The sequence below is a fragment of the Heterocephalus glaber genome, unplaced genomic scaffold (assembly GCF_053883595.1).
Source record: "Heterocephalus glaber isolate CG9 unplaced genomic scaffold, H.glaber_assembly_v1.0 deba00000281, whole genome shotgun sequence".
Taxonomy (NCBI): domain Eukaryota; kingdom Metazoa; phylum Chordata; class Mammalia; order Rodentia; family Bathyergidae; genus Heterocephalus; species Heterocephalus glaber.
In genome coordinates, this window is record NW_028258139.1 from 12,512,260 (window position 1) to 12,537,984 (window position 25,725).

The window sequence follows — 25,725 nt, forward strand, 5'->3', positions numbered from 1 at the left end:
TTGGTTGATGTAAAACTTGTATGTGTTTTCATTGTGTGCTTGCTTTAAAAAGTAGTATTTTTTTTTCAGTATGTTTTAATTTATTTGTAATTTTTTTTTTTTTTTTTTTTGGTACTGGGGATCGAACTCAGGACCTTGCACTTGTGAGGCAGGTGCCGGAACCAATGAGCTAAATCCCCGGCCCTATTTGTAATTTTATAAGTTAATGTCATGAAGTATTTTAGGCCTATGTAATACCTTTTACGTAGTATAACGTGAACATTTTTCTGTGACTTTGATTTATAATGTCATATCTCTGAATGGTAACAGTCTTAGTTCATTTTCTATTGCTGTAGCAAAGATACTTGAGACTGGATACTTTATAAATAAAAGATTTATTTAGCTCACTTTCTTGAAAGCTGAAAAAAAATATATTTTTTTGAGACAGGATCTCACTGTGTAGTCCAGGCTAGCTTCAAACTCATGGCAATCCTCCTGCCTCAGCCTTCAGAGTGCTGGGATTACAGGCTTTCGTCACCACCCCTGCCTTGGAGGCTGAAATTCTAATGTGGGGCAGTCCTATCTGTTTAGCCTTCAGGCTATGATGTGACCTAGCAGATGTCGTGACAGAGTAGGAAGGTGAAGAGAGATTCAGGGAAAGTGCCTGGCTCCCTTAAAACAGTCTGCTTTGGCAGGTACTAACCTAGTGCTATGAAAGCGAGAACTTCCACAAAACAACATTCACTTGTCTTGCACACCTGATTTACCTCCCTTAAGGTTCACCACCTGGACATTGTTAAATTGGGGAATGAAACCTTAATGTAAGTTTTGGTGGGGACAAACCACATTCAAATCATGGCATAGCAGTAAGCATGTCATTTTTTTTGGAACCAGGGATCGAACTCTGGTCCTTGTGCTTGCGAGGCAGGCGGTGGAACCACTGAGCTAAATCACCGGCCCTGCATGTCATATTTAAGCCCAGCCCTTCTCAGAGTCTTAAAGCTATACTAATAATAACTATTATTTTGTATTAGAAACTACTGCTGTTCTGGATCATTGTTATAACTATTGCTAGAATTAAAATCTCCGGGTCAAATGGTTTTCAAAATTTAAGCTTATTCACACTAAGATACCACTTTCTGCCTGTCATATTGGCAAAAATCCAAACTTTTGGGCTTCTGGGATTGGTTGGTAAAGCTGTAGAGACCAGGCCTGTGAAAGTGTCTGTCAAACGTGCTGTGTGTAGAAGAGCCACACAAGCAGCTTGTGCTGCAGGGCGAGTTTGGTGTGTTCCATCCACAGTGGGAGACCTGTGAGGTGTGGGGTTGATGAAAAGCCTGGGGCAGAACTGTGTAAGATGTTACCTTTTATGTTAAAAGAGGAAAATCAAGAATCACATTTAGATTTGCCAGGGCTGGGGATTTAGCTCAGTGGCACTGCGCCTGCCTGGCAAGTGCAAGGTCCTGAGTTCGATTCCAGGTCCCAGAAAAAACAAAACCCAAAACATTTAGATTTGCTTGATTTTGTTTTCCATAACAAGATTCTGGAGGGATGAATGAGAAGCTGATAAGTGACTTACACTGTGTATGGGGGTGGGGAGGGGACAGGAGAAGAGGAGTGTTCACTGTGTACCTTTAGTGTTTGATTTGGATGAATTATTTTTTTTTCAAGCACATCTTAAAGTAAGTTCTAAGATGTTTGCTAGATATTGCAGTTGTTTTCCCTAGCAGTGTCTGAGAAGATTGACTCCTTAGACCTGTCCAACACCCAGCGTTATAATTCCAAACAACACAGGAGTAAAGAGGTAGTTATTAATTGAGTGGTTCCCTGGAGCCAGCAGGAGTGCTGGGTGTGGTGGCGCATGCCTGTAATCCCAGAACTCCGGAAGGAGGTTGAGGCAGGAGGATAAGAGTTTGAGGCCAGCCTGGACTACGCAGTGAGTTTAGGACCAGTCTGGGCTGGTCTAGACCCTGTCTCAAAAAAAAAAAAAAAAAAAAAAGAAAAAAAGAAAAAGAATTGGATTTAGTATTCAGGTGTAGATCATCCTGTGGTATCTGGGAGGTTGGACCTCGGCCTTTAGGAGCTGAAGCTTTCTGTGACTGATCTTATTTATCTTATTCCAGTGCACTGTATGTTTTACCTTGTTGATGAAAGTTTTCTTTTTCTTGTTATATTTTCCTAACTAGTTACTGATAGCCTATAAGAGTCTTATGAGTCTTTTGAAAATGTGTTTGAAGCTAGGCATGGTGGTGCATGCCTGCAATCTCAGCACTAGGGAGGGAGGCAGGGAGATTAAGGTCAGCTTGGGCTATGTAGTGTGTTCAAGGTCAGCCGAACTACATAGGGAGATCCTATCTTTAAAACACAAATATGTTGGAATCTAACCACTCCCATGAACTCTGTGACTTGCCTCCAGCATGTAGTGGGTTGAGACTGTTTAGGTGCCAGTAGGAGCAGTCACTGACTGCAGATACTTTGCTGTTTCCTGGCACTGGGTGGGAGCTGCACCTGTCTGTTCCCTTTCACCCTCACATGCTCACATTGTCCCCTCATGTAGGCCTTTGAGGGACATTTATCCTCATGTTAAGAATTTATGTCTTGAGGGCCAGGGATTTAGCTCAGTGGCACTGTGCCTGCCTTGGAAATGCAAGGTTCTAAGTTCAATCCCCGGTACTGCAAAAAAAAAAAAAAAAAAAAGAATTTATGTCTTGCTCAGTTTACTGGACCTTTTTTTTTTTTTCTGGTACTGGGGATCAAACTTGGGATCTTGTGCTTGCCAGGTAGGCAGCGGAACAACTGAGCTAAATCCCTGGCCCTGGCCCTTTTTTTAAAAGTTAGAAATGCTGATTGATTTTTATCAAATGAATTGTATCTTAATTACTTTTCTTGTTGTTGATACAAAATACTGACACCCAAAGTTAAAAGAGGAAAGACTTATTGTAGCTTATAGTGTGTAGAGGTTTCATTTCGTAGTTGGCTGGCTCTAAGGCAGGGTAGCATCTCAGAGGAGAAACAGTCCATGGCAAAGCAGGGCAGGCAGAAGGCAGCAAGCAAGTGACAAGCAACAATAGCAACCCTCTTTCTGTCCCTTATATTCTATCCAGGCTACATGCCCTTAGGGCAGGTAGCACTCATACCTAGGGTGATGACAAACCAATCGGGACTAATTCAGTAATCACACCATTTATCCCAGCCTCTCACACTTAGATCCAGCCACTTCTGAAAAGCCCCATCTGTAACTGCATATCTAGATACAAGCCATAACAAGTGGTCATCATTTTTTAGATCAATCCGCAGATTTTCTCCTTTAATCTACTAGTTAAATTATATTAATAGAGTTCCTCAGAAATAGTTCTTCCTTAAACTCCAAGAATTAATTTTTTTGTTGGCACATTGTTTCCTCTGGTGATACCTTTAGGAGGTGAACCATAGAGGCATCTGGTGCAGCAGGACAGGAATGGAGGCCTGGAGATGGGGTCCACTGTGCTACAGGTACACGAGGAGTTGGACCCCAGGCAGGGTGGCAGCAGGTATTGCAAGCCCCCTGGGTGCAGGGTGGCAGCAGGTATTGCAAGCCCCCTGGGTGCAGTGTGGCACTGCTTGAACGTGGAACGGCTGGTGCCTTGAGGTGAGAAAAGTGGCAACCAGGCTCAAGCTGGTGAGAGACAATGAAAAAAGGATGAGTTTGAGAGATATTTGGGAATAGTGAGACCTGTGGCTGGGACTAGAACTCCCTCCAAGTTGGTTTCTGACAACCTCTCGTATCCAGGATATTCTTTTTTTTTTTCTTCCTGAAGAAATCATAAATATTTATTACCTTGGTATATCATACTGGTCTTGTCGTTCTTCCTTCACATTTACATGGTTTTCTTCTGGACCCCTTTTCCCACAGTCTGGCTACAAAGTGCAACCTTGAACTGTCAGCCCACAGCAGCAACAAGCTTGTTCCACATCCTCCCTAACACCATTCATCCAGAGGGTCAAGGTTCTGGTTCACAAAGCCTTCCTAGAGGAAGTTCAATGCTTGCGAAAGAACTTGTAGTAAACCAGGCCTCCCAGGATGATGAGCTCCAGTAAGATGATGATGGAGAGCAGCAGCTTGTTGGTTGTCACTTTTCTGGACATTGACCGGAGAGTCTTTCGACTTTTGCTCAAGTTTTCACTTGTGTTTACCAGTCTGCTCTTGGTGCATTCCAGCTGGTCTCACTGTTCCCCCAGCTCTTCTGTGATTTCCGAGCCAATCTGGTCAGTATCTGTGGCAGTCCAACGAGGCCGCTCAATACTCTGGGTGGCCCGGTTGAGGCTTTCAGTGTCTTGCAGAAGCAGTGCCCTCTGAGACTGTAGCTGATTCATATGTTCATTCTCTACAGCATATGTACTGTACTTCATGCCTCCTCGGCCCCCAGGTATGGCTGTCAAAGGTGTGCTTCTTACCTTCCAATGCAGTTTGGCAAGGTCCTCCTGGTAGTTTTGTAGCTTAGACATCATGGGGTTACAGAAAGACAGGGATGCATACTGTAGTTCTTCCTCCATCTCTGCCAGTGTTTCATTTGCTTCCTGCTGCTTTTCATCAAAATCTCTGATCAACTTCTCCTTGGTCCTGGTGGTCCCCAGCAGCTGCTTGGGCACCCCCCGTAGGTCTTCATGAAGACCCATAGGTCTTCCTATGGCCGAGGAAGATCTCGTGCAGCTTCTCAAAATGCTCTGAGGAGGCGGGTGGAGGTGGTCATGCATGGTGTAGCCACAGAGACTCTGGGTGTTGGACCCCTTCCTTGTCCAGTGATCAGCCACCCAGCCCCGAAGCCATCACAGTGACTCTATCTGGGATATTCTTATCCTGGGCTATGGGGGAGAGAGGTGGATGGGACCCAGAGGAGTCATCTCTGTGCCTTGCAGGCACCTCACCCAGCTGTGTGCTCCTGGAGCCCCCCAGGGTCTGGACCTGGATCTAGTCACCTTAGCCCTGCCCAGAGGCAGGAGTCCTGCTGGGTAAGGCCATAGAGCAGAGGCCTGGCCCTGTGATCTTGCTGCACAGTAAGACAGGGAGCACAGCAGGGACCTATGTGTGGGAAGGGAGGAATGTCTTCTTTTTGTTGTTGTTGTTGGGTCTGGTCTCCCCTGGGTAGGACCTAGGGCTCTCACAGGCCACACTGAGGATTACTGGGTCACCTGCCACTGACCTACCCCACCACTGTCAGTGAGCCCTGGGCACAGGTTGCTTGGGGGAGGGGGCAGGTTTGAAGATGGGCAGCCCTGAAAGGAGCACCAAGCCAAGTGTAGGCAGTGGGCAGGGCCTTAGCAGTGGGACTGTCAGTATTCAGGTGAGTGTGTGGAGGCTGAGCGAAGGCCCCCTCTTTGGTCTGGGCCTGTAGCTGGCATTGTGGGGGATTGGGCAAATTGCAGGGGACTTAGGCAGGTGCTCTGTGTGCCAAGGGGTGGGCCTGGTTGTGCTGTTGGGTTTAGCATGGCTCTGGGAGTCCACAAGGGCACACACTGCCTCCTGGTGGAAAGCTTGGAGAGAACTTGGCCTTGCCCAGGGCGTGAGCCCCTGGCCTCGGTGTCCTGGGCATGGAGAACTGTGTTGGATCAGACTGCCTGCTGTCTGGAGGGCCCTAGGGGTGGCAGAATAAGCTGGAGGCCCTGCTGCATCAGGGAGCCCAGCTCCAGTGGGGTGTTCTGACCCTTCACAGACCCACTCACATGCCTTTTTAGTAAAACTGGTTTGTAATCTGGGAATCAGTTGCTCCCTGGGAATGATGATATCTCTGGGAAGTGATGTGGAAAAGGCTGAGTGCTATAGAGATGGTCACAGATTTGCTTTTCTCCAACCAGAGCTGGGTAATTAAGGCATCCAGCTTTCACCAAACTGGCTCCACTTCCTTATAGCCTACATATCTTGCCTCCAGGATCTTGTCCACTGTCAGCCACAGATCTGCCTATCCTGGTGTTTGTCTTGGGTCTAGCTACTCCCACATTCTTCTTACCTCAGAGCCTTTGCATGCCCTGCCTTCTTCCTTTGCTGGCTAGCTGCACCCTTTCTCTTCTTCTCACTTAGCTGCTCCTTCTTGCCACCCTTCCAAGTCTGCGGCATGTGGTCACTGTTCCCAGTGGGTTGGGTAGGGCAGGCTGATGGGATTTCTTTTCTGGTCCTTTCTGTTCTCATGGCTTTTTAAGAGCCTCTTGGGCTGCAGGTGGCTACATACAAGTGGGCAGCCTGACTTGAGGATGGAAATTAAGAGTTGGGTAATGCACAACCCCCTAGGATGCTCCTTTTTGGAACTTTGTCCATCCTCACCTTTCAGTACTTTAAAACCATTGTCTTTTTTTCTTTTTGAGACAGTCTTGCTATGCAGTTCAGGCTGCCCTTGAACTCATTATGTAGCCCAGGCTAGCCTCAAACTTGCAGCAATCCTCCTGCCTCAGCCTCCTGAGTGCTGGGATTACAGGCATGCACCACCACGCCCCGGCTAAAACCATGGTCTAAGCAGGAAGTGGTCGCATACTTTTATAATCCCAGTAGTAGGGAGGCTGAGGCAGGAGGATTGTAAGTTTGAGGTCAGCCTGGGATGCACAGTGTGACTTTGTCCAAAAAACAAACCCAAAACTATGGTCTTGTAAAATTTAATTTTATATATTTAAAAAATAGAAGCAACGTGGATTTTTTCATATGTGTGCTTTTCTATGGTTTTTAGACCTGTTTATAAATATGCCAGTTTCGTTTGAAGCCCAAGGAAGTACTATTCATTTGCAAACCAAATTAGGTTTAATCAGACATAGTTTAGTAAAATGTGGAAATTGAAGTGTAATAATTCACAGAATTATGTTTTAATTCCTCACTTTACTGTTTTCCCCAAGTTTGGCAACTGGTGTTTCCTGAAACTGTCACTATGCTCTGGCCTGGCTGAGTCTGAGGGAGGGCAGGAATGGGGGCTGAGGGACCTCAGTCCTACTGGGTCTAGAGCCCAGGTGGGGATGGCACCTGGCTTCTTCGCCTGTTAGTCTGTGTCGTCATGTCTCCCACCACAGCCCTAACCTGGTACACAGCAGGCCTGCTCGCATAAAGTGGGGAGACCTGAAGGAGGTGGCCCAGCCTGGCACAGTATGGACCTGAGAGGCCAGGAGGGGAACTTGGGGGAGGACAGCAGAAGGATGTGGACTTGGGTCTGTAGGAGGCTGAGGCTTCTGGCCACATCTTGTAGAGCCCACCCCGTCCCCCACTGTCCCTTAGCACATTGCACGTGACTGTAGTGTGGGCATGGGCCATGTATTCCTTTATCATTTCCTATGGCATACAGAGAGAGGTAGAGCTGATCTCACTCTGCCAGCTTGGACATTCTCCGCAGGAGGCAGGCAGTGACACAGTCCATTGGCACCAGCTGGGGTGGTGGTGCGATGAGGAAAATAACTCCCAACCCATTAGATGTCAGATGTGCTAAGTTCGTGGTCTCACAACATTGAGGGATGAAGGAGGAAGTTAAGAGAGTTTTATTGTTTTTTTTTTTTTTTTTTTTGGTACCAGGGATCAAGCTCTGGTCCTTGCGCTTGCACAGCAGGCTGCGAAACCACTGAGCTAAATCCCCGGCCCAAGAGAGTTTTATTGTAAATAATAATAATAATAAGAATAGCTCCTGGATTTTCAGGAGGGGTTCTGAGTGGGTGGCCACTGAGGCTCTTTGTCAAGAGTATTTTATACAGGGCCAAGGATTTACCTCAGTGGTTCTGCCGCCTGCCTTGAAAGCCCAAGGTCCCAAGTTCGATCCCCAGTACCAAAAAAAAAGATTCTCTAAAGAGTATTTTATACAGCAAGATCACAATGTGGGTACAACATGGGTCAACCTATGGGATTACAAGTATAGTCGCTTAGCTAATATTGGACCAATAGGGAATGATGTACATAGCAAGGGTATATGGAAAGAACAAAGGAATTCATGGAAAGGGATAGGCGTATGGATCCAGATGTTCTGGTGACCTCCCTGTGCCTCTGATGCCTAGCTGGGCTTATTGGACCAGCTGGTGCTAATTACAGTACAATCTCAAATTGCTGTTTATTTCTAAGAAGGCTCATGGGCCTGGCTATCCATCTCCACCTTGAGGCCTGGCCCTTTTCACATTTGCCTCCAGCCACAATTTTGATGTGTCTTCATCTTCTGCACAGACTCCCTCAAGGGCCCTGTGCCTCTCTGACTGCCTATTGATTTCTGTCTAACAGCTGTCCATGATAGTAGGATGAGAGCAACTGCTTTTGTGGGCCCTTTGTTGTGGAGGTGGGTCCTGCAAGGAGCTGTGGGTCATCCTGATGGAAGTGGAGATGGTGACAAGCTGATGCACAGATAAAATAGATGGAGCCATCAGGTCCTGTGGCGCTGGCTGTGAGGGGCGATGACCCCAGGGGTTTGGCCTGAACCACTGCGCATTGGATGGTGGGACTCCTGCAGGACTAGGCTGCCAAGAGCATCCCAAAAGCAGACCGGCTGAGAGAGGCCAAGGCTGGGGCATGGACTGGGCCCTGCTGGGGCTAGAAGCATCTTGACCCATAAGGATGAGTGAGGTGACCCAGGGGTATGTCAGAGTAGGACTTGAGCAGGTGATAGGACTCAGAGAAGGCACAGCTGCTGCTTCTCCTGGGTAAATCGGGCCAATACAAGGTCTTGGGGCATGATCACAGGCATCTTTCTAGCCCCACTCCCAGGGGATGCTGCTTGAGGTGGTCCGAGTCTGGACTAGTGGTTGTCCCCTGCAGGGAGTGAGTGGGTAGGGCTTCAAGGCCACCGGCAGGCCTTGTACAAGTGCGTCCTGCCCGCCATTCAAGTATGGCTTGTGGTGGTAGAGGTGGGGAATTGTTGGGCAGGGTGGCCAAACGTGCCAGGCTTCGGTCTCGTGGCAGGGCAGTCTGCAGGAGTTAGTAGGTTCACAGGACCACCGCCACAGGATGGGAAGGAGAGGAGGGGCGGTGCAAGGCTGGGAGCATGCGCCCCGAGCCACCTCGTCCTGGAGCATTGATCAGCAGAAGCCCCACCTCTGTCCAGCAAGCCCCGCCTGCCACCTCCTGGCCCCTCCCCCAGGCTGCGGTGCTGGCCAGGGCAGTGCGGTGCGGGGTTGGATTCTGCTGGGACTGTAGCGCCGCACTCAACCCCGGGCAGAGACATGGACCCCTCAAGAGCCATCCAGCACGAGATCAGCTCCCTCAAAGGTGCAGTCGGAGCCGGTTCAGGCCACTCAGTGACCTCTGGCGGGGTGCAGCTCCTGAAGGGAGCTATCGGGGTCTGCAGCTCTGAGGCCGCACGGCTTGCCGGGTTGAGGGTGTGTGTGTGGTAGTGCTGAGCTGGAGGCACCGGAGACCCCAGGCTCCTGCCTTGCCAGGGCTCTTCCTGGGTCGAGGGTCCCCCTGACTGGAGCGAGCGATGTCGGGGGGTTGGTGTGTGGCGGCTGCGGCACTCTGCAGTCCTGCAGTAAAGTGTCTGGAACGGGTTGCCGTGGTGGCTGGGCAGGGACGCCGGGACACTGTGAGAGCTCAGCCCTGCAGCCACAGCCCCTTCCTCCCTGGCCCCAGTCTGCGCCCTGCAGCCTAGAGCACTGTGTAGAGGCGCCTGGCGGGCTGGCCCCGGGCAAGGCCACACTGCTGCTCATTGTCCTGGTGGGGGTGGGGTGGGGGCTGCCCTAGGGCTCAGACTGGTTGTCCAGGAAACCCAAGGGGGCACGGATTGGGTGGGGGAGAAGGGCCAGCCAGCATACCTCCCAGGCCCTCCCAATGCTGCCTCAGCTGCCCGGGTGCAGCCCCTCAGGGTAGGGTCAAGACAGGGTGGGGGGACCTTCTCCAAGCCCAGGGACTTGGGGGATACCTGGACCTATATGGTGGGTTTGCACGCTCACACACACGTGTTTGCACACGCACGTGTGCACACTTGGCTCCTGGCTCCTCCCTGCTGCCCCAAGCCGTTGTGCTCCTGCGCTCCTGCTGGTGGGAGGGGGGAATTCCCACAGACTCGCCCCCTTGCTCAGAAGCCTGGAGCCTGTGCCCTCCTTAGCCTGGAGGTGGCAGGACTGGGTGGGTTGACTGCTGAGTAGGGTCCTACAGGGGACCCATATAAGCCTGTGTAGAAGAAGCTTAGGTCTAAGGGATTAGGGACTTTGTGTGTGGCTTTGGATCATCTGGGGACACTGAGGGTCATGCATTGTTTTGGTGGGTGTGTGTGGAAATTTGGGGGGTTGAGGTTAATAAATCATGCCAAGAAGATGGTGTGGATGTACTGGGGTGGGGATGGGGTGAGCACAGGAGAGGTTTTTGGTGGTCACGGTGGGGATTGCAGGAGGCTAGTGGGGTTGCTGAGGCACAGGGCAATAAAATAGAAACTTTTTTTCCTGTGCTGGGGATTGAACCCAGGGCCTTTACACTGAGCTACATGCCCAGACCTTTTTATTTTTTATTTTGAGATAGAGTCTCACTAAGTCACTAAGTTGCCCAGGCTGGGCCCAAATTTGTGATCCTCCTGCCTCAGCCTCACAGCATGCTGGGATTACAGCATGTACCACCAAGCCCTGCTGAGAATAGGAACTTCTGTGGCCACAAGGCTGACAGGGCTTGCCTGAGGGCAGGTCTGGACCCTTGCTGGCGCTTGTTCTCCAGGCCACAACCTCAGTGGTGTGGAGGTTCCTGAGAGGGGTGTGCCTGCTGTCCATACACCTCTGCCAGCACCATGTGCTCCTAGGGCTGGTCTCCTTGGGGCTGGGCCTCTTCCCATCTGTCTGGCTGGGGGCGGGATGTAGGGTGAGCCTAGCCGCAGTGAGCTGGCTGGCAGGAGGTCTCAGGGAAGTTGGCCAAGCCTTCAGAGTTTCCACTGCGGCTCTGCTTCCTTGTGTGTGAGTCTGTGTTGGGGTGTGCTGTTTGCAGCCTGCTCTTGGCGCCATGGTGACAGCTCATAAACCCGCCCCACATGCTGCTTTGTTGGCTGCCAGCCTGCCACTGGCCAGCGACTCCCACCGCAGGATCCCCCACCCCCCGCCCTATTTATAATCAGTTCCCGGTTCGCAGTGCTTGGTGGGAATGGGTGTGTCAGCACGGGGAGAGCTAGGATCCGGGTGGGGGTTGACAGGGTATGGCATGGAGGGTTGTATTGAGTGGGATGGAGGCACTCTGGGATATCAGTGGCTGGGCCCTGGATGGTGGGGGCCTGGGGGTGATGACGGGTGTGGCTGGGCTGCTCCCAGGCCCTCATGTGGCAATTTCCTCTTTCTTTCCCCTGTCCCTGATGTTCTACTGGTGTTCCCTCTTTACAATTTGTCCCCCTAGACATGGGCAGGTACTTAGGATTGTGAGTCTGTGTGGGCAGCATGGGCACTAGGCCAGGGGCAGCTAGGGACTTGGTGACTTTGATTCTCTGTGGCAGCTGGGCGTCCTTGGCCTCTGACAACTGTCCTGGAGTGGGGGTGGATAAAGGCCCCACCCAGAGTTCCCCCACCCTGTGCTCTGCTCAGAGTGCCCTGGGCTGGGACTAGACCTTGTGTTTCTTGGACTTCTGCTATTTTAGCTTGGAATGGGAAGTGTTAAATCCAATGATTGCTGTGTCCAGGGCTGGCATTTGGGGGTGGGGGCTCTGTCCTTTTGCCTGCTTGATGGACAGGAGCCAGCAGTTCCTGCAACTGTCTGTCCATGTGTTCTGGCAGCTGCCCTCTGCTGCTCCCCCTCAGACCTCTTCCTCAAGACCTGAGCTTACTTCCCAGGCCCCCTTCCTCCCTTGGACCTTGAATCTCCTCCATTCAAGCAACCCAGAAATCTTTCCAGACCCTTGTGAGTCTATGACTCCTGGAAGCCACACCCAGCGTCTGTCCTCTGTCCCCTGCCTTCTGCCCATTCCACCACTTTTTCCTGGGATTTGTGTTCTTCCCCCCCCCACCAGTTTTAGGAACCTTGAAGTGTTTTAGAAACTGATGTAATTTCTAAAATCAGAGCTGTGGGACCTGGGCAGGGTGGGGGGGTGGTGGCCATTGCCTTGAGGTGCCCCTAACTCAGCAAGGGGCCCTGTCTGCTGTGGGTGGGAGGGGCCACCCCTGCTGCTGAGTCAGAGGGGGCCGGCCCAGGCGTCCTGGAAGGCGGACAGGCGGGAGGCTCAGGCAGGCAGCACTGCCGGCTGGAATCCACAGAGCCAGGCACGCCGGAGCCACATTGCCCTGAGCCCTCGCCCTTGTGTTTAGCGCCGGAGCCTGCCTGCCTACTGCTGGCTGCTGTTGCTGCCTGTGCTAAGGGAGCCTCTTTGGTCTCCTTGCTGTGCCCCACCTGCTGCCCTTGCCCCTGTGCTGACCACTTGGAATCTGGCAGCCATGGTGGCTGGCATGCTCATGCCACTGGACCAGCTTCGGGCCATCTATGAAGTGCTGTTCCGTGAGGGGGTGATGGTGGCCAAGAAGGATAGAAGGCCTCGCAGTCTGCACCCCCACGTGCCTGGCGTCACCAACTTGCAGGTCATGCGTGCTATGGCCTCCCTGCGGGCTCGGGGCCTAGTACGGGAGACCTTTGCCTGGCGCCACTTCTACTGGTACCTAACCAATGAAGGCATCGCTCACCTACGGCAGTACTTGCACCTGCCACCGGAGATTGTGCCTGCCTCTCTGCAGCGTGTGCGCCGCCCTGTTGCCCTGGTGATGCCTGCACGTCGCACTCCCCATGTGCAGACTGTGCAGGGTCCCCTGGGCTGCCCACCCAAGCGAGGACCTCTGCTGGCTGAAGACCCTGCCCGAGAGGAACGGCAGATCTACCGACGGAAGGAGCCTGAGGAAGGGACACTTGAAACTCCTGTGGTGCCCGCCAGCACCCCAGGGACCCTGGCCACACCCATTCCAGAGCCTGCCCCAACCACAGGTCAGCTCCAATCTGGCTGTAGGCTGAGAGGGGTGGGAAGGGGTTTGTGGATGTCTGCAGTCCCCAGCTTAGGCCTGGTGGGCTGGGGTAGGTAGGGAGCGTGCAGGGGCTTTGCTCATACCAGCAGGTGGCGCCCTCTCTGCCCAAGGATACAGGGTGCTCTGGCCAGTGGCCTCACTGGCTCCTCTGTAGGTTGAGGTGGGATGGGTAGGCCCGGGTAGGGGCGGGGCCTGTGGGGCCTGGACTGGCGGTGCCAGCTGTTGGCACAGCCTGGAGTGATCCAGCTTGGGCCCCTCTCTCCAGCACTGTCTTCTCCTTCACCACTTCCCTCCCTGTCCCAGTAGCCCATCTGTCCTGAGACTGCCCTGCTCAGAAGTGGGCAGCATTCAGAGGAGCTGCTGACATGATGCAGGCCTAGCTGCCCAGAAGTGTGGACTGGGAAAACTGCTTGACCTCTGAGCCTTGAGTCTGTACAGTGGGGGCAGCACGTGGTTGTATGGCTCAGATTCTGTATTGCATGAGTGCTGAGCATGCCCTGTGATCCCAATTTGGGATCTTTGATGGCAGCAGGGTTAGGGGTAGAAGGAGGGTAGGGCAGTATGCTGGGGAAGGGGAGAAGAGCAGAGACCAAGCAGGAGCTACCTTGCTGGGGCGGAGGCCGTGGCATGGAGGTGCTGAGCCTGGGCCAGGGTCTAGGTAGCTCCCTGTCAGCTAGGAAGCCCCTATCAGGGTTTAGGATAGGACAAGTCCCCTCTGCCCTGGGGCTACCTGGGACCCCTCCTTTTGGCCCCAAGACCCTGTGCTAACAGGATCCAGGGGGCCAGATGTGCACTGTGCCTGAAGCATATGCATTCTCTTCTGGGGCACACTGCCCTCAGTGTCAGCTTAGGGCAGCCTGGACCCCTCGGTGCAAGGCAGGCTTGTCCCCACCTCCCTCTGTGGCACACCACCTAAGGAGGAGCTTGTTGTCCAGGGGCTAGAAAGGGGGCCTGGAGTGAGGCTAGCAGGGCCAGCAGGAGTTTCCTAGGGGGAGGCTGTGTGGAGACTCAGGTTCAGATCCCACACTGTGCACAACTGTTTGGGCAGAGCGCTGGCCTGTCTGGGCTGGGCCACTAGGCCCCTGACCAGGGTCAGGGAGGCTGTGATGTGAAGGTAGCCTCCTGCCTCTCCCCATGGTCTTGGGCAAGTTTCCAGCATCCCTGTAAATAGGAGGAGGTGTGAATTGAAGAGCTCTTGGCTGGGCTCTGGTCCCCACCCATAGGTCCTTCTCCTCACCTGGCACCCCTGTCCACCCTGAGCTGCTTGAGTGAAACTGCCCTGTCCATCTTCAGATTAAGGGTGTGGTGAATGAGAGGGAGCTCTCCCCTCCTTTTCTTGCTTTCCTTCCTGGTCTGTGTCTAGGCGGGGCCAGCTGGGCAGGCATTTAGTAGTGTGGCCAGGAGGTGGTTCTGGGTGTGGCCTGAGTGGGCAGAGTGGAGGGCACCCCCATCACTGATGGAAGTGACTCAGTCTTCCCTTCCCAGCCACAGCCGCTGGTGGCAGCTCAGAGTTTCCAACAGGAAATGAGCTCCAGCTTCAGGCTGAGTCAGGGCCGCCCAGCAGGCCCCCTCCCTCCCCTTGACCCTGCAGGGCTTGAGCATGAGGCCCTGGGTTCTGGGTGTGGTTTGAGGCCAGGGCTGTAACCCCAGGCCCATGTTGGTGGCCAGGAAATAATAGCTCCATAAATAGGCCAAAATGGTTCTGATGGTACCTAAAAGTGTTGGCTTCTCAGAGTTTCAAAAGTGAACAAGTCATGGGCCACGGAGACCCTGTCCTTCTGCATAGCATGGCCCCTCCAGTGTGTTGCAGATGGGCCAGGTCAGATTGTGATCATCTGAATGGCTATAGTCGGGTGGGCTGCCCTAGCCAGCCCTGGGCAGGGAGCCACTGACTTGGCAGGGCAAGCTGGGAGTGGCTGCTGTACCCAGCCCCAGGCCCCTACTGCTTCTTGTGCCCTAGTGTCTGCTGGTCTGTGTAATGACCCCCTCACCCCACCCCCAGGAGCCTCCAGACAGCAGACATACCCAATATGAGGATGTCTACCTCACGCATGCTCAGACTCAAACTGAGCCCGTGCCTCAGGCAGTCCCCAGATACTTGGGCTGAACTGGGTGAGGACAATGTGGGAAGGAGGTGGCTTCAGAAGCAATCAAGGAGGACCTTGAGGGCAAGGAGGGCAACCCTGGCGAGAGCTGTGCTGCCCCTCAGAGAGGGCCTGCGGCAGGGGTGAGGATGTGAGGGCTTGGCCTGGGGGTGTCCTCTGGTGGAAAACTGCTGGAGTACTTTGTATGTGACTTTCATTTATACCCCAAACAATCATGCTTCGCTTGGCTCAGAATTCAGCTTGCACCCACAGCATATGGGGAAGAGGCACCCTGTGCACTCTTGAGGGGACATCCTGTAGTGTCTGACAAATGGACATTACTTCTCCCCTGTTCACACAGACATATGCCTGTGCATCCTGACTCCCCATGTAGAGGGGATGAGTGGAGGGGACTTGGAGGTCCCTTGCAGTTTTTACAGCTTCATGGCATCTCCTTGGGGTGGGCTGTAGCTCTAGGCAGGTTTGGGGATGATCACTAATTTCGAACATGAGTCATCTTGTTTATTTGAGAGAAATCTGAAGCTCTCTGGCAGGTTTTTACCCATCCTGTGGTGAGGTTAGGTTTGTATTTCCTGGGTTCTGCATAGCTGGGTGGGAGAGGTGTGGGCCTTTATGATGTGTCTCATTTGCCTAAGCTGGAGACCACAGTGCCTGGGACTGAGCTGGTAGTTGGAGACTTGGGTAGAGGAAGGGCCTGCTGGCTTTAGGGGCTGAGAGAATGTGAGTGTCACCAGTGGATGGAGAAGTGCCGGGCTGTTCTTCCACGTGGCCTCCTGGAATGGGCTGGGCACATGGACGACTGGAATGTGGGTGGGTGGGGTGGCAGGGCCAGGCTGGCAGAGCCTGTGGAGGGAATGGAGGGCTGTGGGGTGGGCTGGGTGGGGAAGGCTCTGTAGGGAAGACCAATGGGCTGGGGACCCAGGGCCTGTTCCCTGTTCCCCTGGATCCAGCCATCTGGGCTGGTTTGACCTGCTGGTCTGCTGGGCTTCAGCTAGGCCCTGCTGGCTGACTGAGGGGTGGCTGTGAGGAGGAGCCACTACTCCCAGAGCTGGGTGGGGAGACCAGGGCATGAGTGAGCCCTCCCTCTGTTTCCCACCCCTTCCCTCCATCCTGCCTTGGCTTCCTCTCTGCGGGTTCTGGGAGTAGTCTGTCCTGGCCAGCAGGCAGCCATGGATAGGTACAGCATGGAGGAGCTGATCCAGCTGGGCCAAGGTAGGGTACAGCAACAGTGGGGGGCTGTGGCTGCATAAGAAAGGAAGTGGGAAGGGACCAAGGCTTCCAGATGGGGCTGTTCTCTCCCTGGCAGCCTGCAGGAGGCCTTGAGGGGACTATACCCCCTACCTCCAGTCCCCTTGACTTCAGGCATTGGAACCTGGAATGCAGGGATAGGTATGGGCCCCCTCAGAGCTGCCCCAGGGGATGTAGGATATGGGATGGGGTATCCCATCCCAGACCTTGGTAGGTGGCACATGGGCTACCTACAACCTTCTTGGGGTGACATATCCTCGCTCAGGCTGTGGGGACACACTCCTTTGAGGCTCTGAGCTCCTGCAGGGGGCAGGCTGAGAAGGCCCAGGACTGTGCCTGCCTCACTCCCCTACCCCTGCTAGCCAGCTGCTGCCTTGGGCTTGGCCAGGAGTTAGACTCTTTCTGACCTGTCTTGGGGCAGCCTGTATCCCTGATGCTTCAGGCTGCCTGAAGTAGCTCAACCCTTGGCTATCCAGAGCCAGCCACTGTAGGCCAGTTCCCCTCAGAAATGAGTTTCTGAAGTGTGGGGCTGGAGAGGGTGGATGGGCCTGACCCTCTCTTCTCCCCTCCAGTTAGGGGCTGAGATTGATTGTAGTGCTTTGCTGAAGACTGAGGCTGAGTACATCAGAGAATCGTGGCCTTGTAGGACTGTGGGCTAGCTCCTTACCATTTCTGTGCCTGTTTCCTCATTTGCACAATGCATTCATGCTACAGGACTTACTTTGTAGAATGTGCTTGACAGGAAGTGCTACAAAATGAGGTCTGTCTACCAGGGCCTGAAAGGTCAGGCCCAGAGCTCCCAGGCTCTTGGGAGGAGGAGGGACAGGACTGTGTGTCCCCTCACAGACACATGTGTACACACATCCTGTTTCCCTGGGTTTACTGAGATTGAGCCAGTGCCGGATACAGCAGGTGTGGTGTGAGTCTGCTTTAGGGTGGGACCTCCAACCTCTGCCTTTCACAGACAGTGGCTGCTGGGGTGTCCTGGTTAGGGAAGTGACACCCAATGCTGTGGGGCAGGTGCACACTCATGAGGACTAGGCCCCAACTAGGGGCTTCCAGGGTTTCTTTCCAGCATTGTGACCTTGGGGAGACTGTCCTGTCCACCCTGTGGCCAGGTGTTGTGTTGAGTGACTTGCATAGGGCTCCCTGGGAGAAGGGAGTGGCACCCCCAGGCCATGTGGTAGCTCCCAAGAGCAAGCACCTCAGAAGGTGGGCAGGGCATGGACTATACTCCCTACTAGGGGACATAAGCCTGAACCCTCTTGAGCCTTTCCAAGGTGGATCCCAATGCCAGGTGGCTCCTTATTATAGCATCACTGGGGTTGGAGTAGGGGTGTGCGTTTCAGTGGTGACGCCCAACCAGAAGCCCAGCCAGGCAGGACTGCAGCGAGCCCAGGCCGGGGTGCCCTCACTCCAAACGTCATGTTCTAAGTCTGGACTAGTGACGGGCCTTGCTTGCCCTCCTTGGATATTTATATCCCCTGGGCCCCCTGCCCATCATCCCCTCCCCCACAGACCGCAGCTGACAGCCGCACATACAGCCTGCCCTCCTCCCACCTTGCTGCCGCTGCCACCAGGCTTACTGCCTCTGAGGGGCCTGTGACCCTCCCCATACCCCTCGCCCCGTCCAGGTCTACCCCGTGGGCTCCTGTCGCTGTCCCTAATGAAGATCGTGCCTGGTAGGTGGGGCAACCCTTTAAAGTATTGCAAGAGCCCAGTGGGACAGGGGGCCTGCAGCACCTGGAGCTGAGGCAGGAGGCTCAGCCCTCCCCTGGACACAGCCTGCTTTTCAGTCTTTTCCTGGCCTCTCCTCAGATCCTGTCCAGGGCCCACATGGGTCTGTGGCTTGTGAGGAGTCCACATGTCTTTGAGGGTGGTTGGGGCAGTAAGGGCTGCGGCACTGGCATCTGTCCACCGTGGGCGGCTGGAGGCTGTCCCCAGAGGGGACCCTTGGACATACAGTGGGGGCTTGGGCCCTCCTCGTGGTGGCGAGCAACTGGGTGGGCTTTCCTTGGGGAACACCAGTGTGGATCCCCCAGGCTGTGCTGGGGGGGCCGAAGCCTGGCCCGTGCTGCTGTAGGCCCCTCCTCCTGGCGGGTGTGGCTGTGGGTAGGCAGGGGTTAAGGTTCCAGCTAACCTTGAGCTTCGACAGCTCTGCCAGCTCTGCGCAGGGACAGCTGAGCCGGCTGTGTGGAGCGTGTGGGAGGGAGGAGGGTGGGGGAGGCTGGGCTGGAGGAATTGGTGCAGCGGACAGGACGTTGTCCCGGGCGGCTGCTGACAGACAGTGTGGGTAGTGCAGTAGGGCGGTCGCTGAAGGCAGGGTGTCCCGTCCCTGGGACACCCCCTCGCTTGCCCTCCACGACGGCTCCTGGCACACACAGGCAGGCTCTGCTTGCTCTGTGTGGCAGCCATGGAGCCGTCGGGCAGCCTATTTCCCTCCCTAGTGGTTGTGGGCCACATCATCACCCTGGCTGCCGTGTGGCATTGGCGCAGGGGGCGTCAACGGGTGCAGGACAAGCAAGGTAAGCACCCTTGCTTCAGCCACGGCACTGTCATCGGCCAGGGCTTGTACCAGAGGACTGGGGGCGGGGCAGGGGCGGAGGGTCCGCCTTCCTCCCGCCCCTCATCTTCCCCAAGCCCTCCTCTTCTTGTCCCTGAACTGCACACGCAGTTTTTAGTGAAATTGCCCCCCACCCCCCTTGACCTGCATCGAAGACCCTGCTCACTTTCAGGGTGGTATCTGTGGTGGGGCTCCGTGGCTGTCATCAGCCTGGGGCTGGTCATGGGTAGGTGGGTGGAGAGGCTGGGGCTGAGCTCCGAGTTGCAGGCATGGGGTTTAGAAGCGTCTGCCTACTCCAGGAAGGTCCCTCCCCAGCTGCCACAACCGGGACAATGAGAACAGGAACTGCAGTGGCAGGTGAACAGGCTGACCTGGGGTGGGGGCGGGCCTGCCCAGGACTCTCCACCCACAGCATAGGGTGGAGCTGTGAGGTGAGGCAGGTGCCTGAGTGCCCTCCGCCAGTACCCACGACCGGCCACAGGGCGGGCAGGCAGGCGGTGCCCTGCCCTGCCCTGCCCTCCCCTGCTCAAAGTCACCAGTTCTTGGGCTACGGTCCCGAGGCGGCTAGGCCCAGCACAGGACAGGGCGGGGCCAAAGTGAATGGAGCCTAGAGGCCCCAGTGTTTCTGGCTAGAGGGACTGTCTTAATGGGGCGCGCGCCTCAGGCCAGGACTCCTCTTGCAGGGGTGTGGTGGGGCTGCCTCCTAGCGGGCTAAATGGGTCTCAGCTTCCAAGGCAGTCTCTCCAGGATTGAGGCTGAGACCGGACGGGGCTTCCCAGGATGGCCCAGGAGCTCCCCGGAGCCGGTGACTCAGCTGCAGGCAGGGACATTAACGTAGTGCTTAGGCCGAAGGCTGCTTCTTCTCGGAGGTTTTTGGTTAGGGACCACATGCCACCTCTCCCTCCCTGGCCCACTTTTCTTGCCTGTCCCCAAGTGGGGAGGGGGTTTACCCCTTGGTCCCTCTTCTGGTTCGCTTGCTGCCCTGGAGTACCAGACGTGGCTTAGACACCTCGGTTCTGTCCTTGCCTGCCACCGTCCGCTGCCTCCGCACATATTCCCCCTTCTGGGGCCTCCTGCACCTACTACTCACCTGGCTGTGAGCGCCCCAGACCAAAGACGTCAGTCTAGGGGAGTTTTCCGAGCGGGGATGAACCTGGGTCCCCCAGGGGAGTTCCCAGTCCAGTCTCTCGCTTGCGGGTGGGGCAGATCAAAACCCGGACCGCTGGGCGTGGGCGGGGTGCACTACCAACCCCACGGGGTGGGGCGCGGCTTCCCGGCCAGGGGCGGAGCGGGGCGCCTTTGGGGGCAGGTTCTTGGGCCTCGGAGCTGGCGGGCGGGGGAGGACTGGAAAACCGAACCAGCCTCCGGCGTGGGCTGAATCGGGGATCCGAGACTGATCCATGGCTGCGGGTGGCGCCTTCCCCTCGCAGAGGGAGGCCGTCTTGCAGCGGCCGTGCTGGCTTGACGCGGGCTGCGAGCGCGCGCGGCGGGGCTTCCTTTTCGAGCAGCTGTGCTGTATCGGTGGGTGCCCGGGCTCAAGGGGCCTCTGGCTTTTATCTGCAGGGGCCGGGATAGGGCTGGGGCCTGACTCAGGTGCAGCCTCCCGTCTGAACTCTGGAAACACCTGGGGAGGAAAAGAGAGGGTTGGCTCTGGAGAAGGGGGATGGGAGGTGGGCGGGGGCGGTGCTCTCCCGGGGTTTCCCGGCGCCAGGCGCTGGCTGCCTGGACGGGTAGGCGTGGAGGGGGGTGGGGGCGGAGAGGCGCCGGGGGAGGGACTTCAGGATCTCCGAAGACTCTCTTGCCCCTCGGGGCTCCCTCCCAGTCTTGAAGTTTCCTTCCCAGCACCTTACTGGCTAACCTAACCTGTTTCTTCATCTGTAGAAGGGGGGGCAGCTCCTACCCTGGGTCTGGGTTGGTGCACAGGGTCAGCTGCCTTGCGTAGGGCAGGGGTCAGACAGGTGGGTAGGAAGGTGTCCTGGGGTGGGCCAGACGGGAGAGCCTATGGAGGTGTGCAGCAGCGTTTGAAGAAGGGGCATGGCCACGTTGGGGCTAAATGGGGACCCTGCTAGGCTGGGAGGAGTTGCCCCTTGGTGTGATATGGTGGGGGGAAGGGTATGCATAGCCAAGTGCCAGGGAGGACAGGACTGGTAGAGAGAGGAAGAGGGGGTTTGAAGTCTGGTTGGAAGGTGCTCCAAGGAAGGAGGTAGGAGGCTCCCAGAGGCCCAGTGACTTCTGGAATTTGTGGTACCGAAGGTGGCTTGGGGGTTGGAGTATCCTGCCATGAGTCCTAACTCCTATACCTGGTGGAGCCTTCTTGGAAGCCTGTTGGTGGCACAGAGAAGGCTGGAGAAGGGGCTGAGCTGGACACCGGGAGCTGCTCATGTATGGCTTCCCCAGGTTCAGCTGCTTCCTGGGTTCTCTTTGGCCACTGCCTGGCCCACTCCCAGGAATCTGTGATGTCTGTGCCCCTTGGCAAAATGACAGTCTACTCCTGTTGCTGTGTTCTGCAGCTTCTCCATAGAGTGGGCTTCCTGAGGTGGAAAGGCAGGTGGCCCACTCCTGGGGCAGGGAGGTGTGGAACACTGGCAAGGCACATTCGTTCAGGCATATGTACTCTTGAGTACTGATCAGTGAGGGGTCAGATTTGGGATTTTGGAGGGCCTCTGGAGAGTGAGGAGTTGCTGTTTGATAGGATCCTAGGGGCTGCTGAGCCAGACTGTGACCAGAGGAGGAGGGTGTCCTACTGGAGCTGAGGGGTACCCTCAGAAATGGGAGGCAGTGTAAGACACTTGGCAGGGTCCTTGGAACTGATTGGGCCCTTCAGTTTGGAGTGGGCCGTTAACCCCCCTCTGCTGGCTCAAACATCCCCTCCTTGTGGAGTTTTGGTGCCCTCTCCTGGCTAGAGGGGTCGGAGGTGGGGGTGGTGTGAGTTTTTCCTGGAACAGAGAGGCCTGGAGGCACTGTGGAAAGGGGGGGGGGCGGCGTGTTTTTTCAGCAGTGCACAGCTGGATCAAATCAAGCCAGAAGCATGGCCTGGAAAATTCTTGTGGTAGGGTGGTGCATTTTTCCTATGGCAGTCGGGCCGGCTATGCAGTCCCAGAGGCTGGCCATGGGTGGCTTCATTCACTGACCTGAAGGAGCCAGAGACCCTGAGCAAGCAAGCCTGTTTTCCAGGACTCTTGTGCCCTTTGTCCAGATCCTCTATCTTTACAAGCTGAACAGCTGCTACTCAGAGCCCCACCTATCTGCAAAATGCCCCCTACCCAGCCTGTTCCCAGGTTCCACTTCCTTTTCTAGTGAATCATAGTGCCAAGGTCCCCTCCCCAGCTCTGACTCACTGGCTGTGCCCCCTTGGGTGCTCCCCTTTGCCTCAGCACTCCTCCTTGGGGAGGTGCCCTGCAGCTCGGGCTGGGCGGTCCTGCTCAGATGAGTCACTGCTCAGCTATGTGCTGCTTTTGCCAGAGGTGTGCTCTGCCTGGCCTGGACTTGGGCTAGGTTTGCCCAGCCCCTAGGTGATTCTAGGGGGCCAGGCTGGCCCTGGAGTAGGGGCTGAAGAAGCCCAGCAGGGGTGGGGGCTGAGGGATAGGGCCTGGTCACTTCGTTGTGCTGTTCTGAGATATGGCTTAGGATAACTGGTCCCCTCCTCCCCATCCTACAGATTGGGGGTTCCTTCTGGAGTCAGGCCTGGCAGGGAGGTGGGTTGGCTGAAGGGATAGCTGGAGTGTTCTTTGAAAAGAGGTGTGGCATCAGTGCTGGCCTCCAGCCACACTCAGGCATTCCTCTGTGTGATTGGGGGGGTCCCCTCTCCCCTCCCTGTATGATGAGGAGTCCTGGGTGGTCTTGAGGATGGCATGTGTTCCTCTGCTGTCTGTAGATTGGTGCCAGTGCCAGGTCCTCCCCTGAACCCCCTGGTCCTACTGCTGTGGGTAGAGTGACTGAGGAAAGCCTGGTTTCCTGTTTCTGGTGGGCCCAGGGTGTGACCATGGGGGAGGGGCTGCCTTCCTCCAGCTCGATGGGACACTCCCCCTTGGGGGGCCGGGCAAAGGAGGGTGGGGCTCAGAGGTGGGTCGGCCTTGCTGGGGTGTATAGCTGGCAGGGAGTGTCCTTTGCGACTGCAGCTCAGAGCTGAACCTGTGCCGTGCGAGTTTCCAGTGCAGCCCCAGCCGTCAGCAGCTTGTGTGCCACTCAGAGGTGCCCAGAGCACAGCGCCTGAGGGCAGAGGGACCGAGTGACGAAGGGGTGGGGACAGCACCATGTCTCAGCACCGACTCCGTGTGCCAGAGCCTGAGAGCCTAGGTGGCAAGAGAACCAACTCAGAGGACAATCTCTATCTGGCGGTGCTTAGGGCCTCCGAGGGGAAAAAAGGTAGCAAGCAGGCACCCCTGCTGGGCAGGGTGGGTCTCTGTGGCAGGAAGGGCCAGCTGCTTCCTGTAGCAGGAAGCCTTGGCATTTGGTGGGGTGGAGGCCCAGACTGAGGGGTCTGGGTTTGGGGGACAGATTGTAATGAGGAGCCAGTCTAGATTGGTCTCTGAGCCTTGAGTGTGGGGCCAGGGCAGCAGGAGTCTGGGACCTGGGGAGAACCCACTGCCGTGTCAGGATATAGCTCCCCTTGTAGCACTTGGCTGGCCTGGCCCTGCAGTTCCTCTGCTCAGCCTGGGAGGAAGCATGTGGGGTGGGGCAGGCCTTGACTTGTGTGACTTATGCACCATGGACTCTGGGTGCTGCAGCTCTGGACCCTCCCATCTCCTTGGGAGACAATGTGGGGGCCGAGCAGGGGCCTAATACCCTGCCTGGGCCACAGCTGGCTGGGTCTGGGTGCTTGGTCTCTGCAGTCTTGGCCAGACTGACTGCGAGCTGGTAGGGGATGGCGCTTAGGTCACTGTGATCTGGAAGGGCCCTGAAGCTGGGGTTGCTTCTACTCATTTTCAGGTAGGGTTGTCTGGCCAGGCCTCTTTGTCTTCATGGTGGTCACCTCTAGGGCCTCCCTGACCTTCTCTCAACCCCCAGGTAAACCGACCTTTTCTCTTCCAGATGAGCGGGACCGTGTCCAGAAGAAAACCTTCACCAAGTGGGTCAACAAACACCTCATCAAGGTTGGTGGTGGCTGCTTGTGGGGGGTGACCCCAGCCTGTGCCCCCCCACCCCATGTCTTCACACTGCTGTGCTCCCCTTTCATCTCTGAAACCTGTTATTTTCTGTCTTCTCCCACGCTTGCTCCTTTTGCTCCTCTTCCTTCTGATCTCCTGGCTCTGCTGTAGCACTGGAGGGCAGAGGTAGGTACCTGTATGGGACAGGGGCATATTCTGTGCCCTTTCCTTTTTCTTTCTGGGGACGTGCCTAGCACTTTGCTCTGCCTTTCCCCAGCTGTTGGTGGCTGTGGAGGATCGGTGTTCACCCTAGCCCCATTTTCCCACAGGCCCAGAGGCATATCAGTGACCTGTATGAAGACCTCCGAGATGGCCACAACCTCATCTCCCTGCTGGAGGTTCTCTCTGGGGACAGCTTGGTATGTGCGCGCACACACACACACACACACACACACACACGCTCACCCCTGCCTGTGTCTCCCTGACACCCTGCTTGTCTCCCCTCCCTGGCCCTGTTTCCTGACTACCCATTTATGTCTAGCTCAGCCCTTCCTGCCTTCTCCCTGGAAGCACCCTGGGCTTGTGCACTGTGCCCCCCACACCCCACTGCACCTTTTGGTCCAAGGTTTCTGTATCACATGGAGGGCCTGGCCTGGAGGTGGCCATGACGCTCTTGCCACAGGCCACCCTGGGCCTTGCTGTCCTCTGCATTGGAACCTTAACACATTAACCTCATGCTCTGCTCTGCTTTGGTTTCTCTGCTGCTTGGACTCTGAATCTTGATCTCTGCCCTTTACCCTTTGCCCTGCTCTGGTTGGGCAGCCGAGGGAGCGGGACATAATCAGGAGCTTGCGCCTGGTGAGTGGTTGTGCCTGGTGAGTGGCGGCACATGGGCTCCCTGAGATGTGGAGCCTAGCTCACTGGGGCTGGTGGCCAGTCCAGCCCAACCCACATCTGGCTCTGGGGTGGGCGGATGGTTGTGCATCAAGCTGTCTGTGGTCCTGCCTGCTGCTCTGCCTGGGGCTGGGACCCACCAGAAGCTGCAGTGGCCATCATTGCTAGGTAGAAGGATCCCCTCCAGTGCCATTGTCCTCCACTCACAGCTTCCTGGCTACTGTTTCCTCTCTACCCCCTTCTTTCCCACAGCCTGGGTCACTGGCTTCCCAAAGCCCTGCTGGGCCTGTCCCCTAGGCTAGTGACCTCTCTGTTCTAGCTGCAGTGGGTGAACCTGGGATGTAGGAAGGGCTACTGTCCCATTGGGGAAGACCCTTGGTTCAGTTGCTGCAGCTGCTTTGGAGGGTACTGAGGGGTGGGGCCTGTGAGCAGCAGCTGCTGTATGCACACTGACCATGCCATGCCTCGTCTCAGCCCCGGGAGAAGGGGAGGATGCGCTTCCACAAGCTGCAGAATGTCCAGATTGCCCTGGACTACCTCCGGCACCGCCAGGTAAGGCTCTCCCAGACCCCAACCCCCCTCTCTGAGATGCTGCCCTGTGGCCTGTGACTTAGAGCCACTTGCCAATAGGTGAAGCTGGTGAATATCAGGAATGATGATATCGCTGACGGCAACCCCAAGCTGACGCTTGGCCTGATCTGGACCATCATCTTGCACTTCCAGGTAGAGTAGCTGCCCCCAGGGGTTGCTGGGGTGGCGAGCCGGCCCACTTTCTGGCTGTGTGTGGCCTGGAGGTGGCATTCTTGGAACGGTGGTACCTGAGAGCTTTCTTGCCAGCCGTAGCCCTATGCTGGGTCTGTGGCCCAAGGTCCCAGGGCTCTCCAACACTTGCTTATCCCATGCTCTCTGGCCCCAGCTGGGTAGGGCCCACAGAGCCTCGTTGGAGGAATTATGCCTT

General features: G+C 55.8%; 1 protein-coding gene and 1 pseudogene across 30 annotated transcripts in view; one reads left to right on the top strand and one right to left on the bottom strand.

Moving 5' to 3' along the window:
• The window catches only part of Plec (plectin), a 62,607-nt gene that overhangs the window by 14,820 nt on the left and 22,062 nt on the right, over window positions 1-25,725 (top strand). For 5 of the 30 annotated variants that reach the window (XM_013069272.3, XM_013069270.3, XM_004837769.4 and 2 more), the window contains 6 exons: window positions 23,818-23,879; window positions 24,045-24,059; window positions 24,203-24,292; window positions 24,696-24,731; window positions 25,242-25,319; window positions 25,398-25,490. In XM_013069272.3, coding sequence (XP_012924726.1) covers window positions 23,818-23,879; window positions 24,045-24,059; window positions 24,203-24,292; window positions 24,696-24,731; window positions 25,242-25,319; window positions 25,398-25,490 — 374 coding nt within the window. Of the gene's footprint in view, window positions 1-9,021; window positions 9,170-12,084; window positions 12,833-16,162; window positions 16,188-17,667; window positions 17,906-18,460; window positions 18,749-20,101; window positions 20,308-22,869; window positions 23,152-23,817; window positions 23,880-24,044; window positions 24,060-24,202; window positions 24,293-24,695; window positions 24,732-25,241; window positions 25,320-25,397; window positions 25,491-25,725 lie in introns of those variants that run through there. The other 25 variants (XM_087183502.1, XM_087183541.1, XM_004837777.3 and 22 more) reach the window with 21 other exon arrangements.
• LOC106008316 (vesicle transport through interaction with t-SNAREs homolog 1B pseudogene) lies at window positions 3,876-4,550 on the bottom strand (annotated as a pseudogene).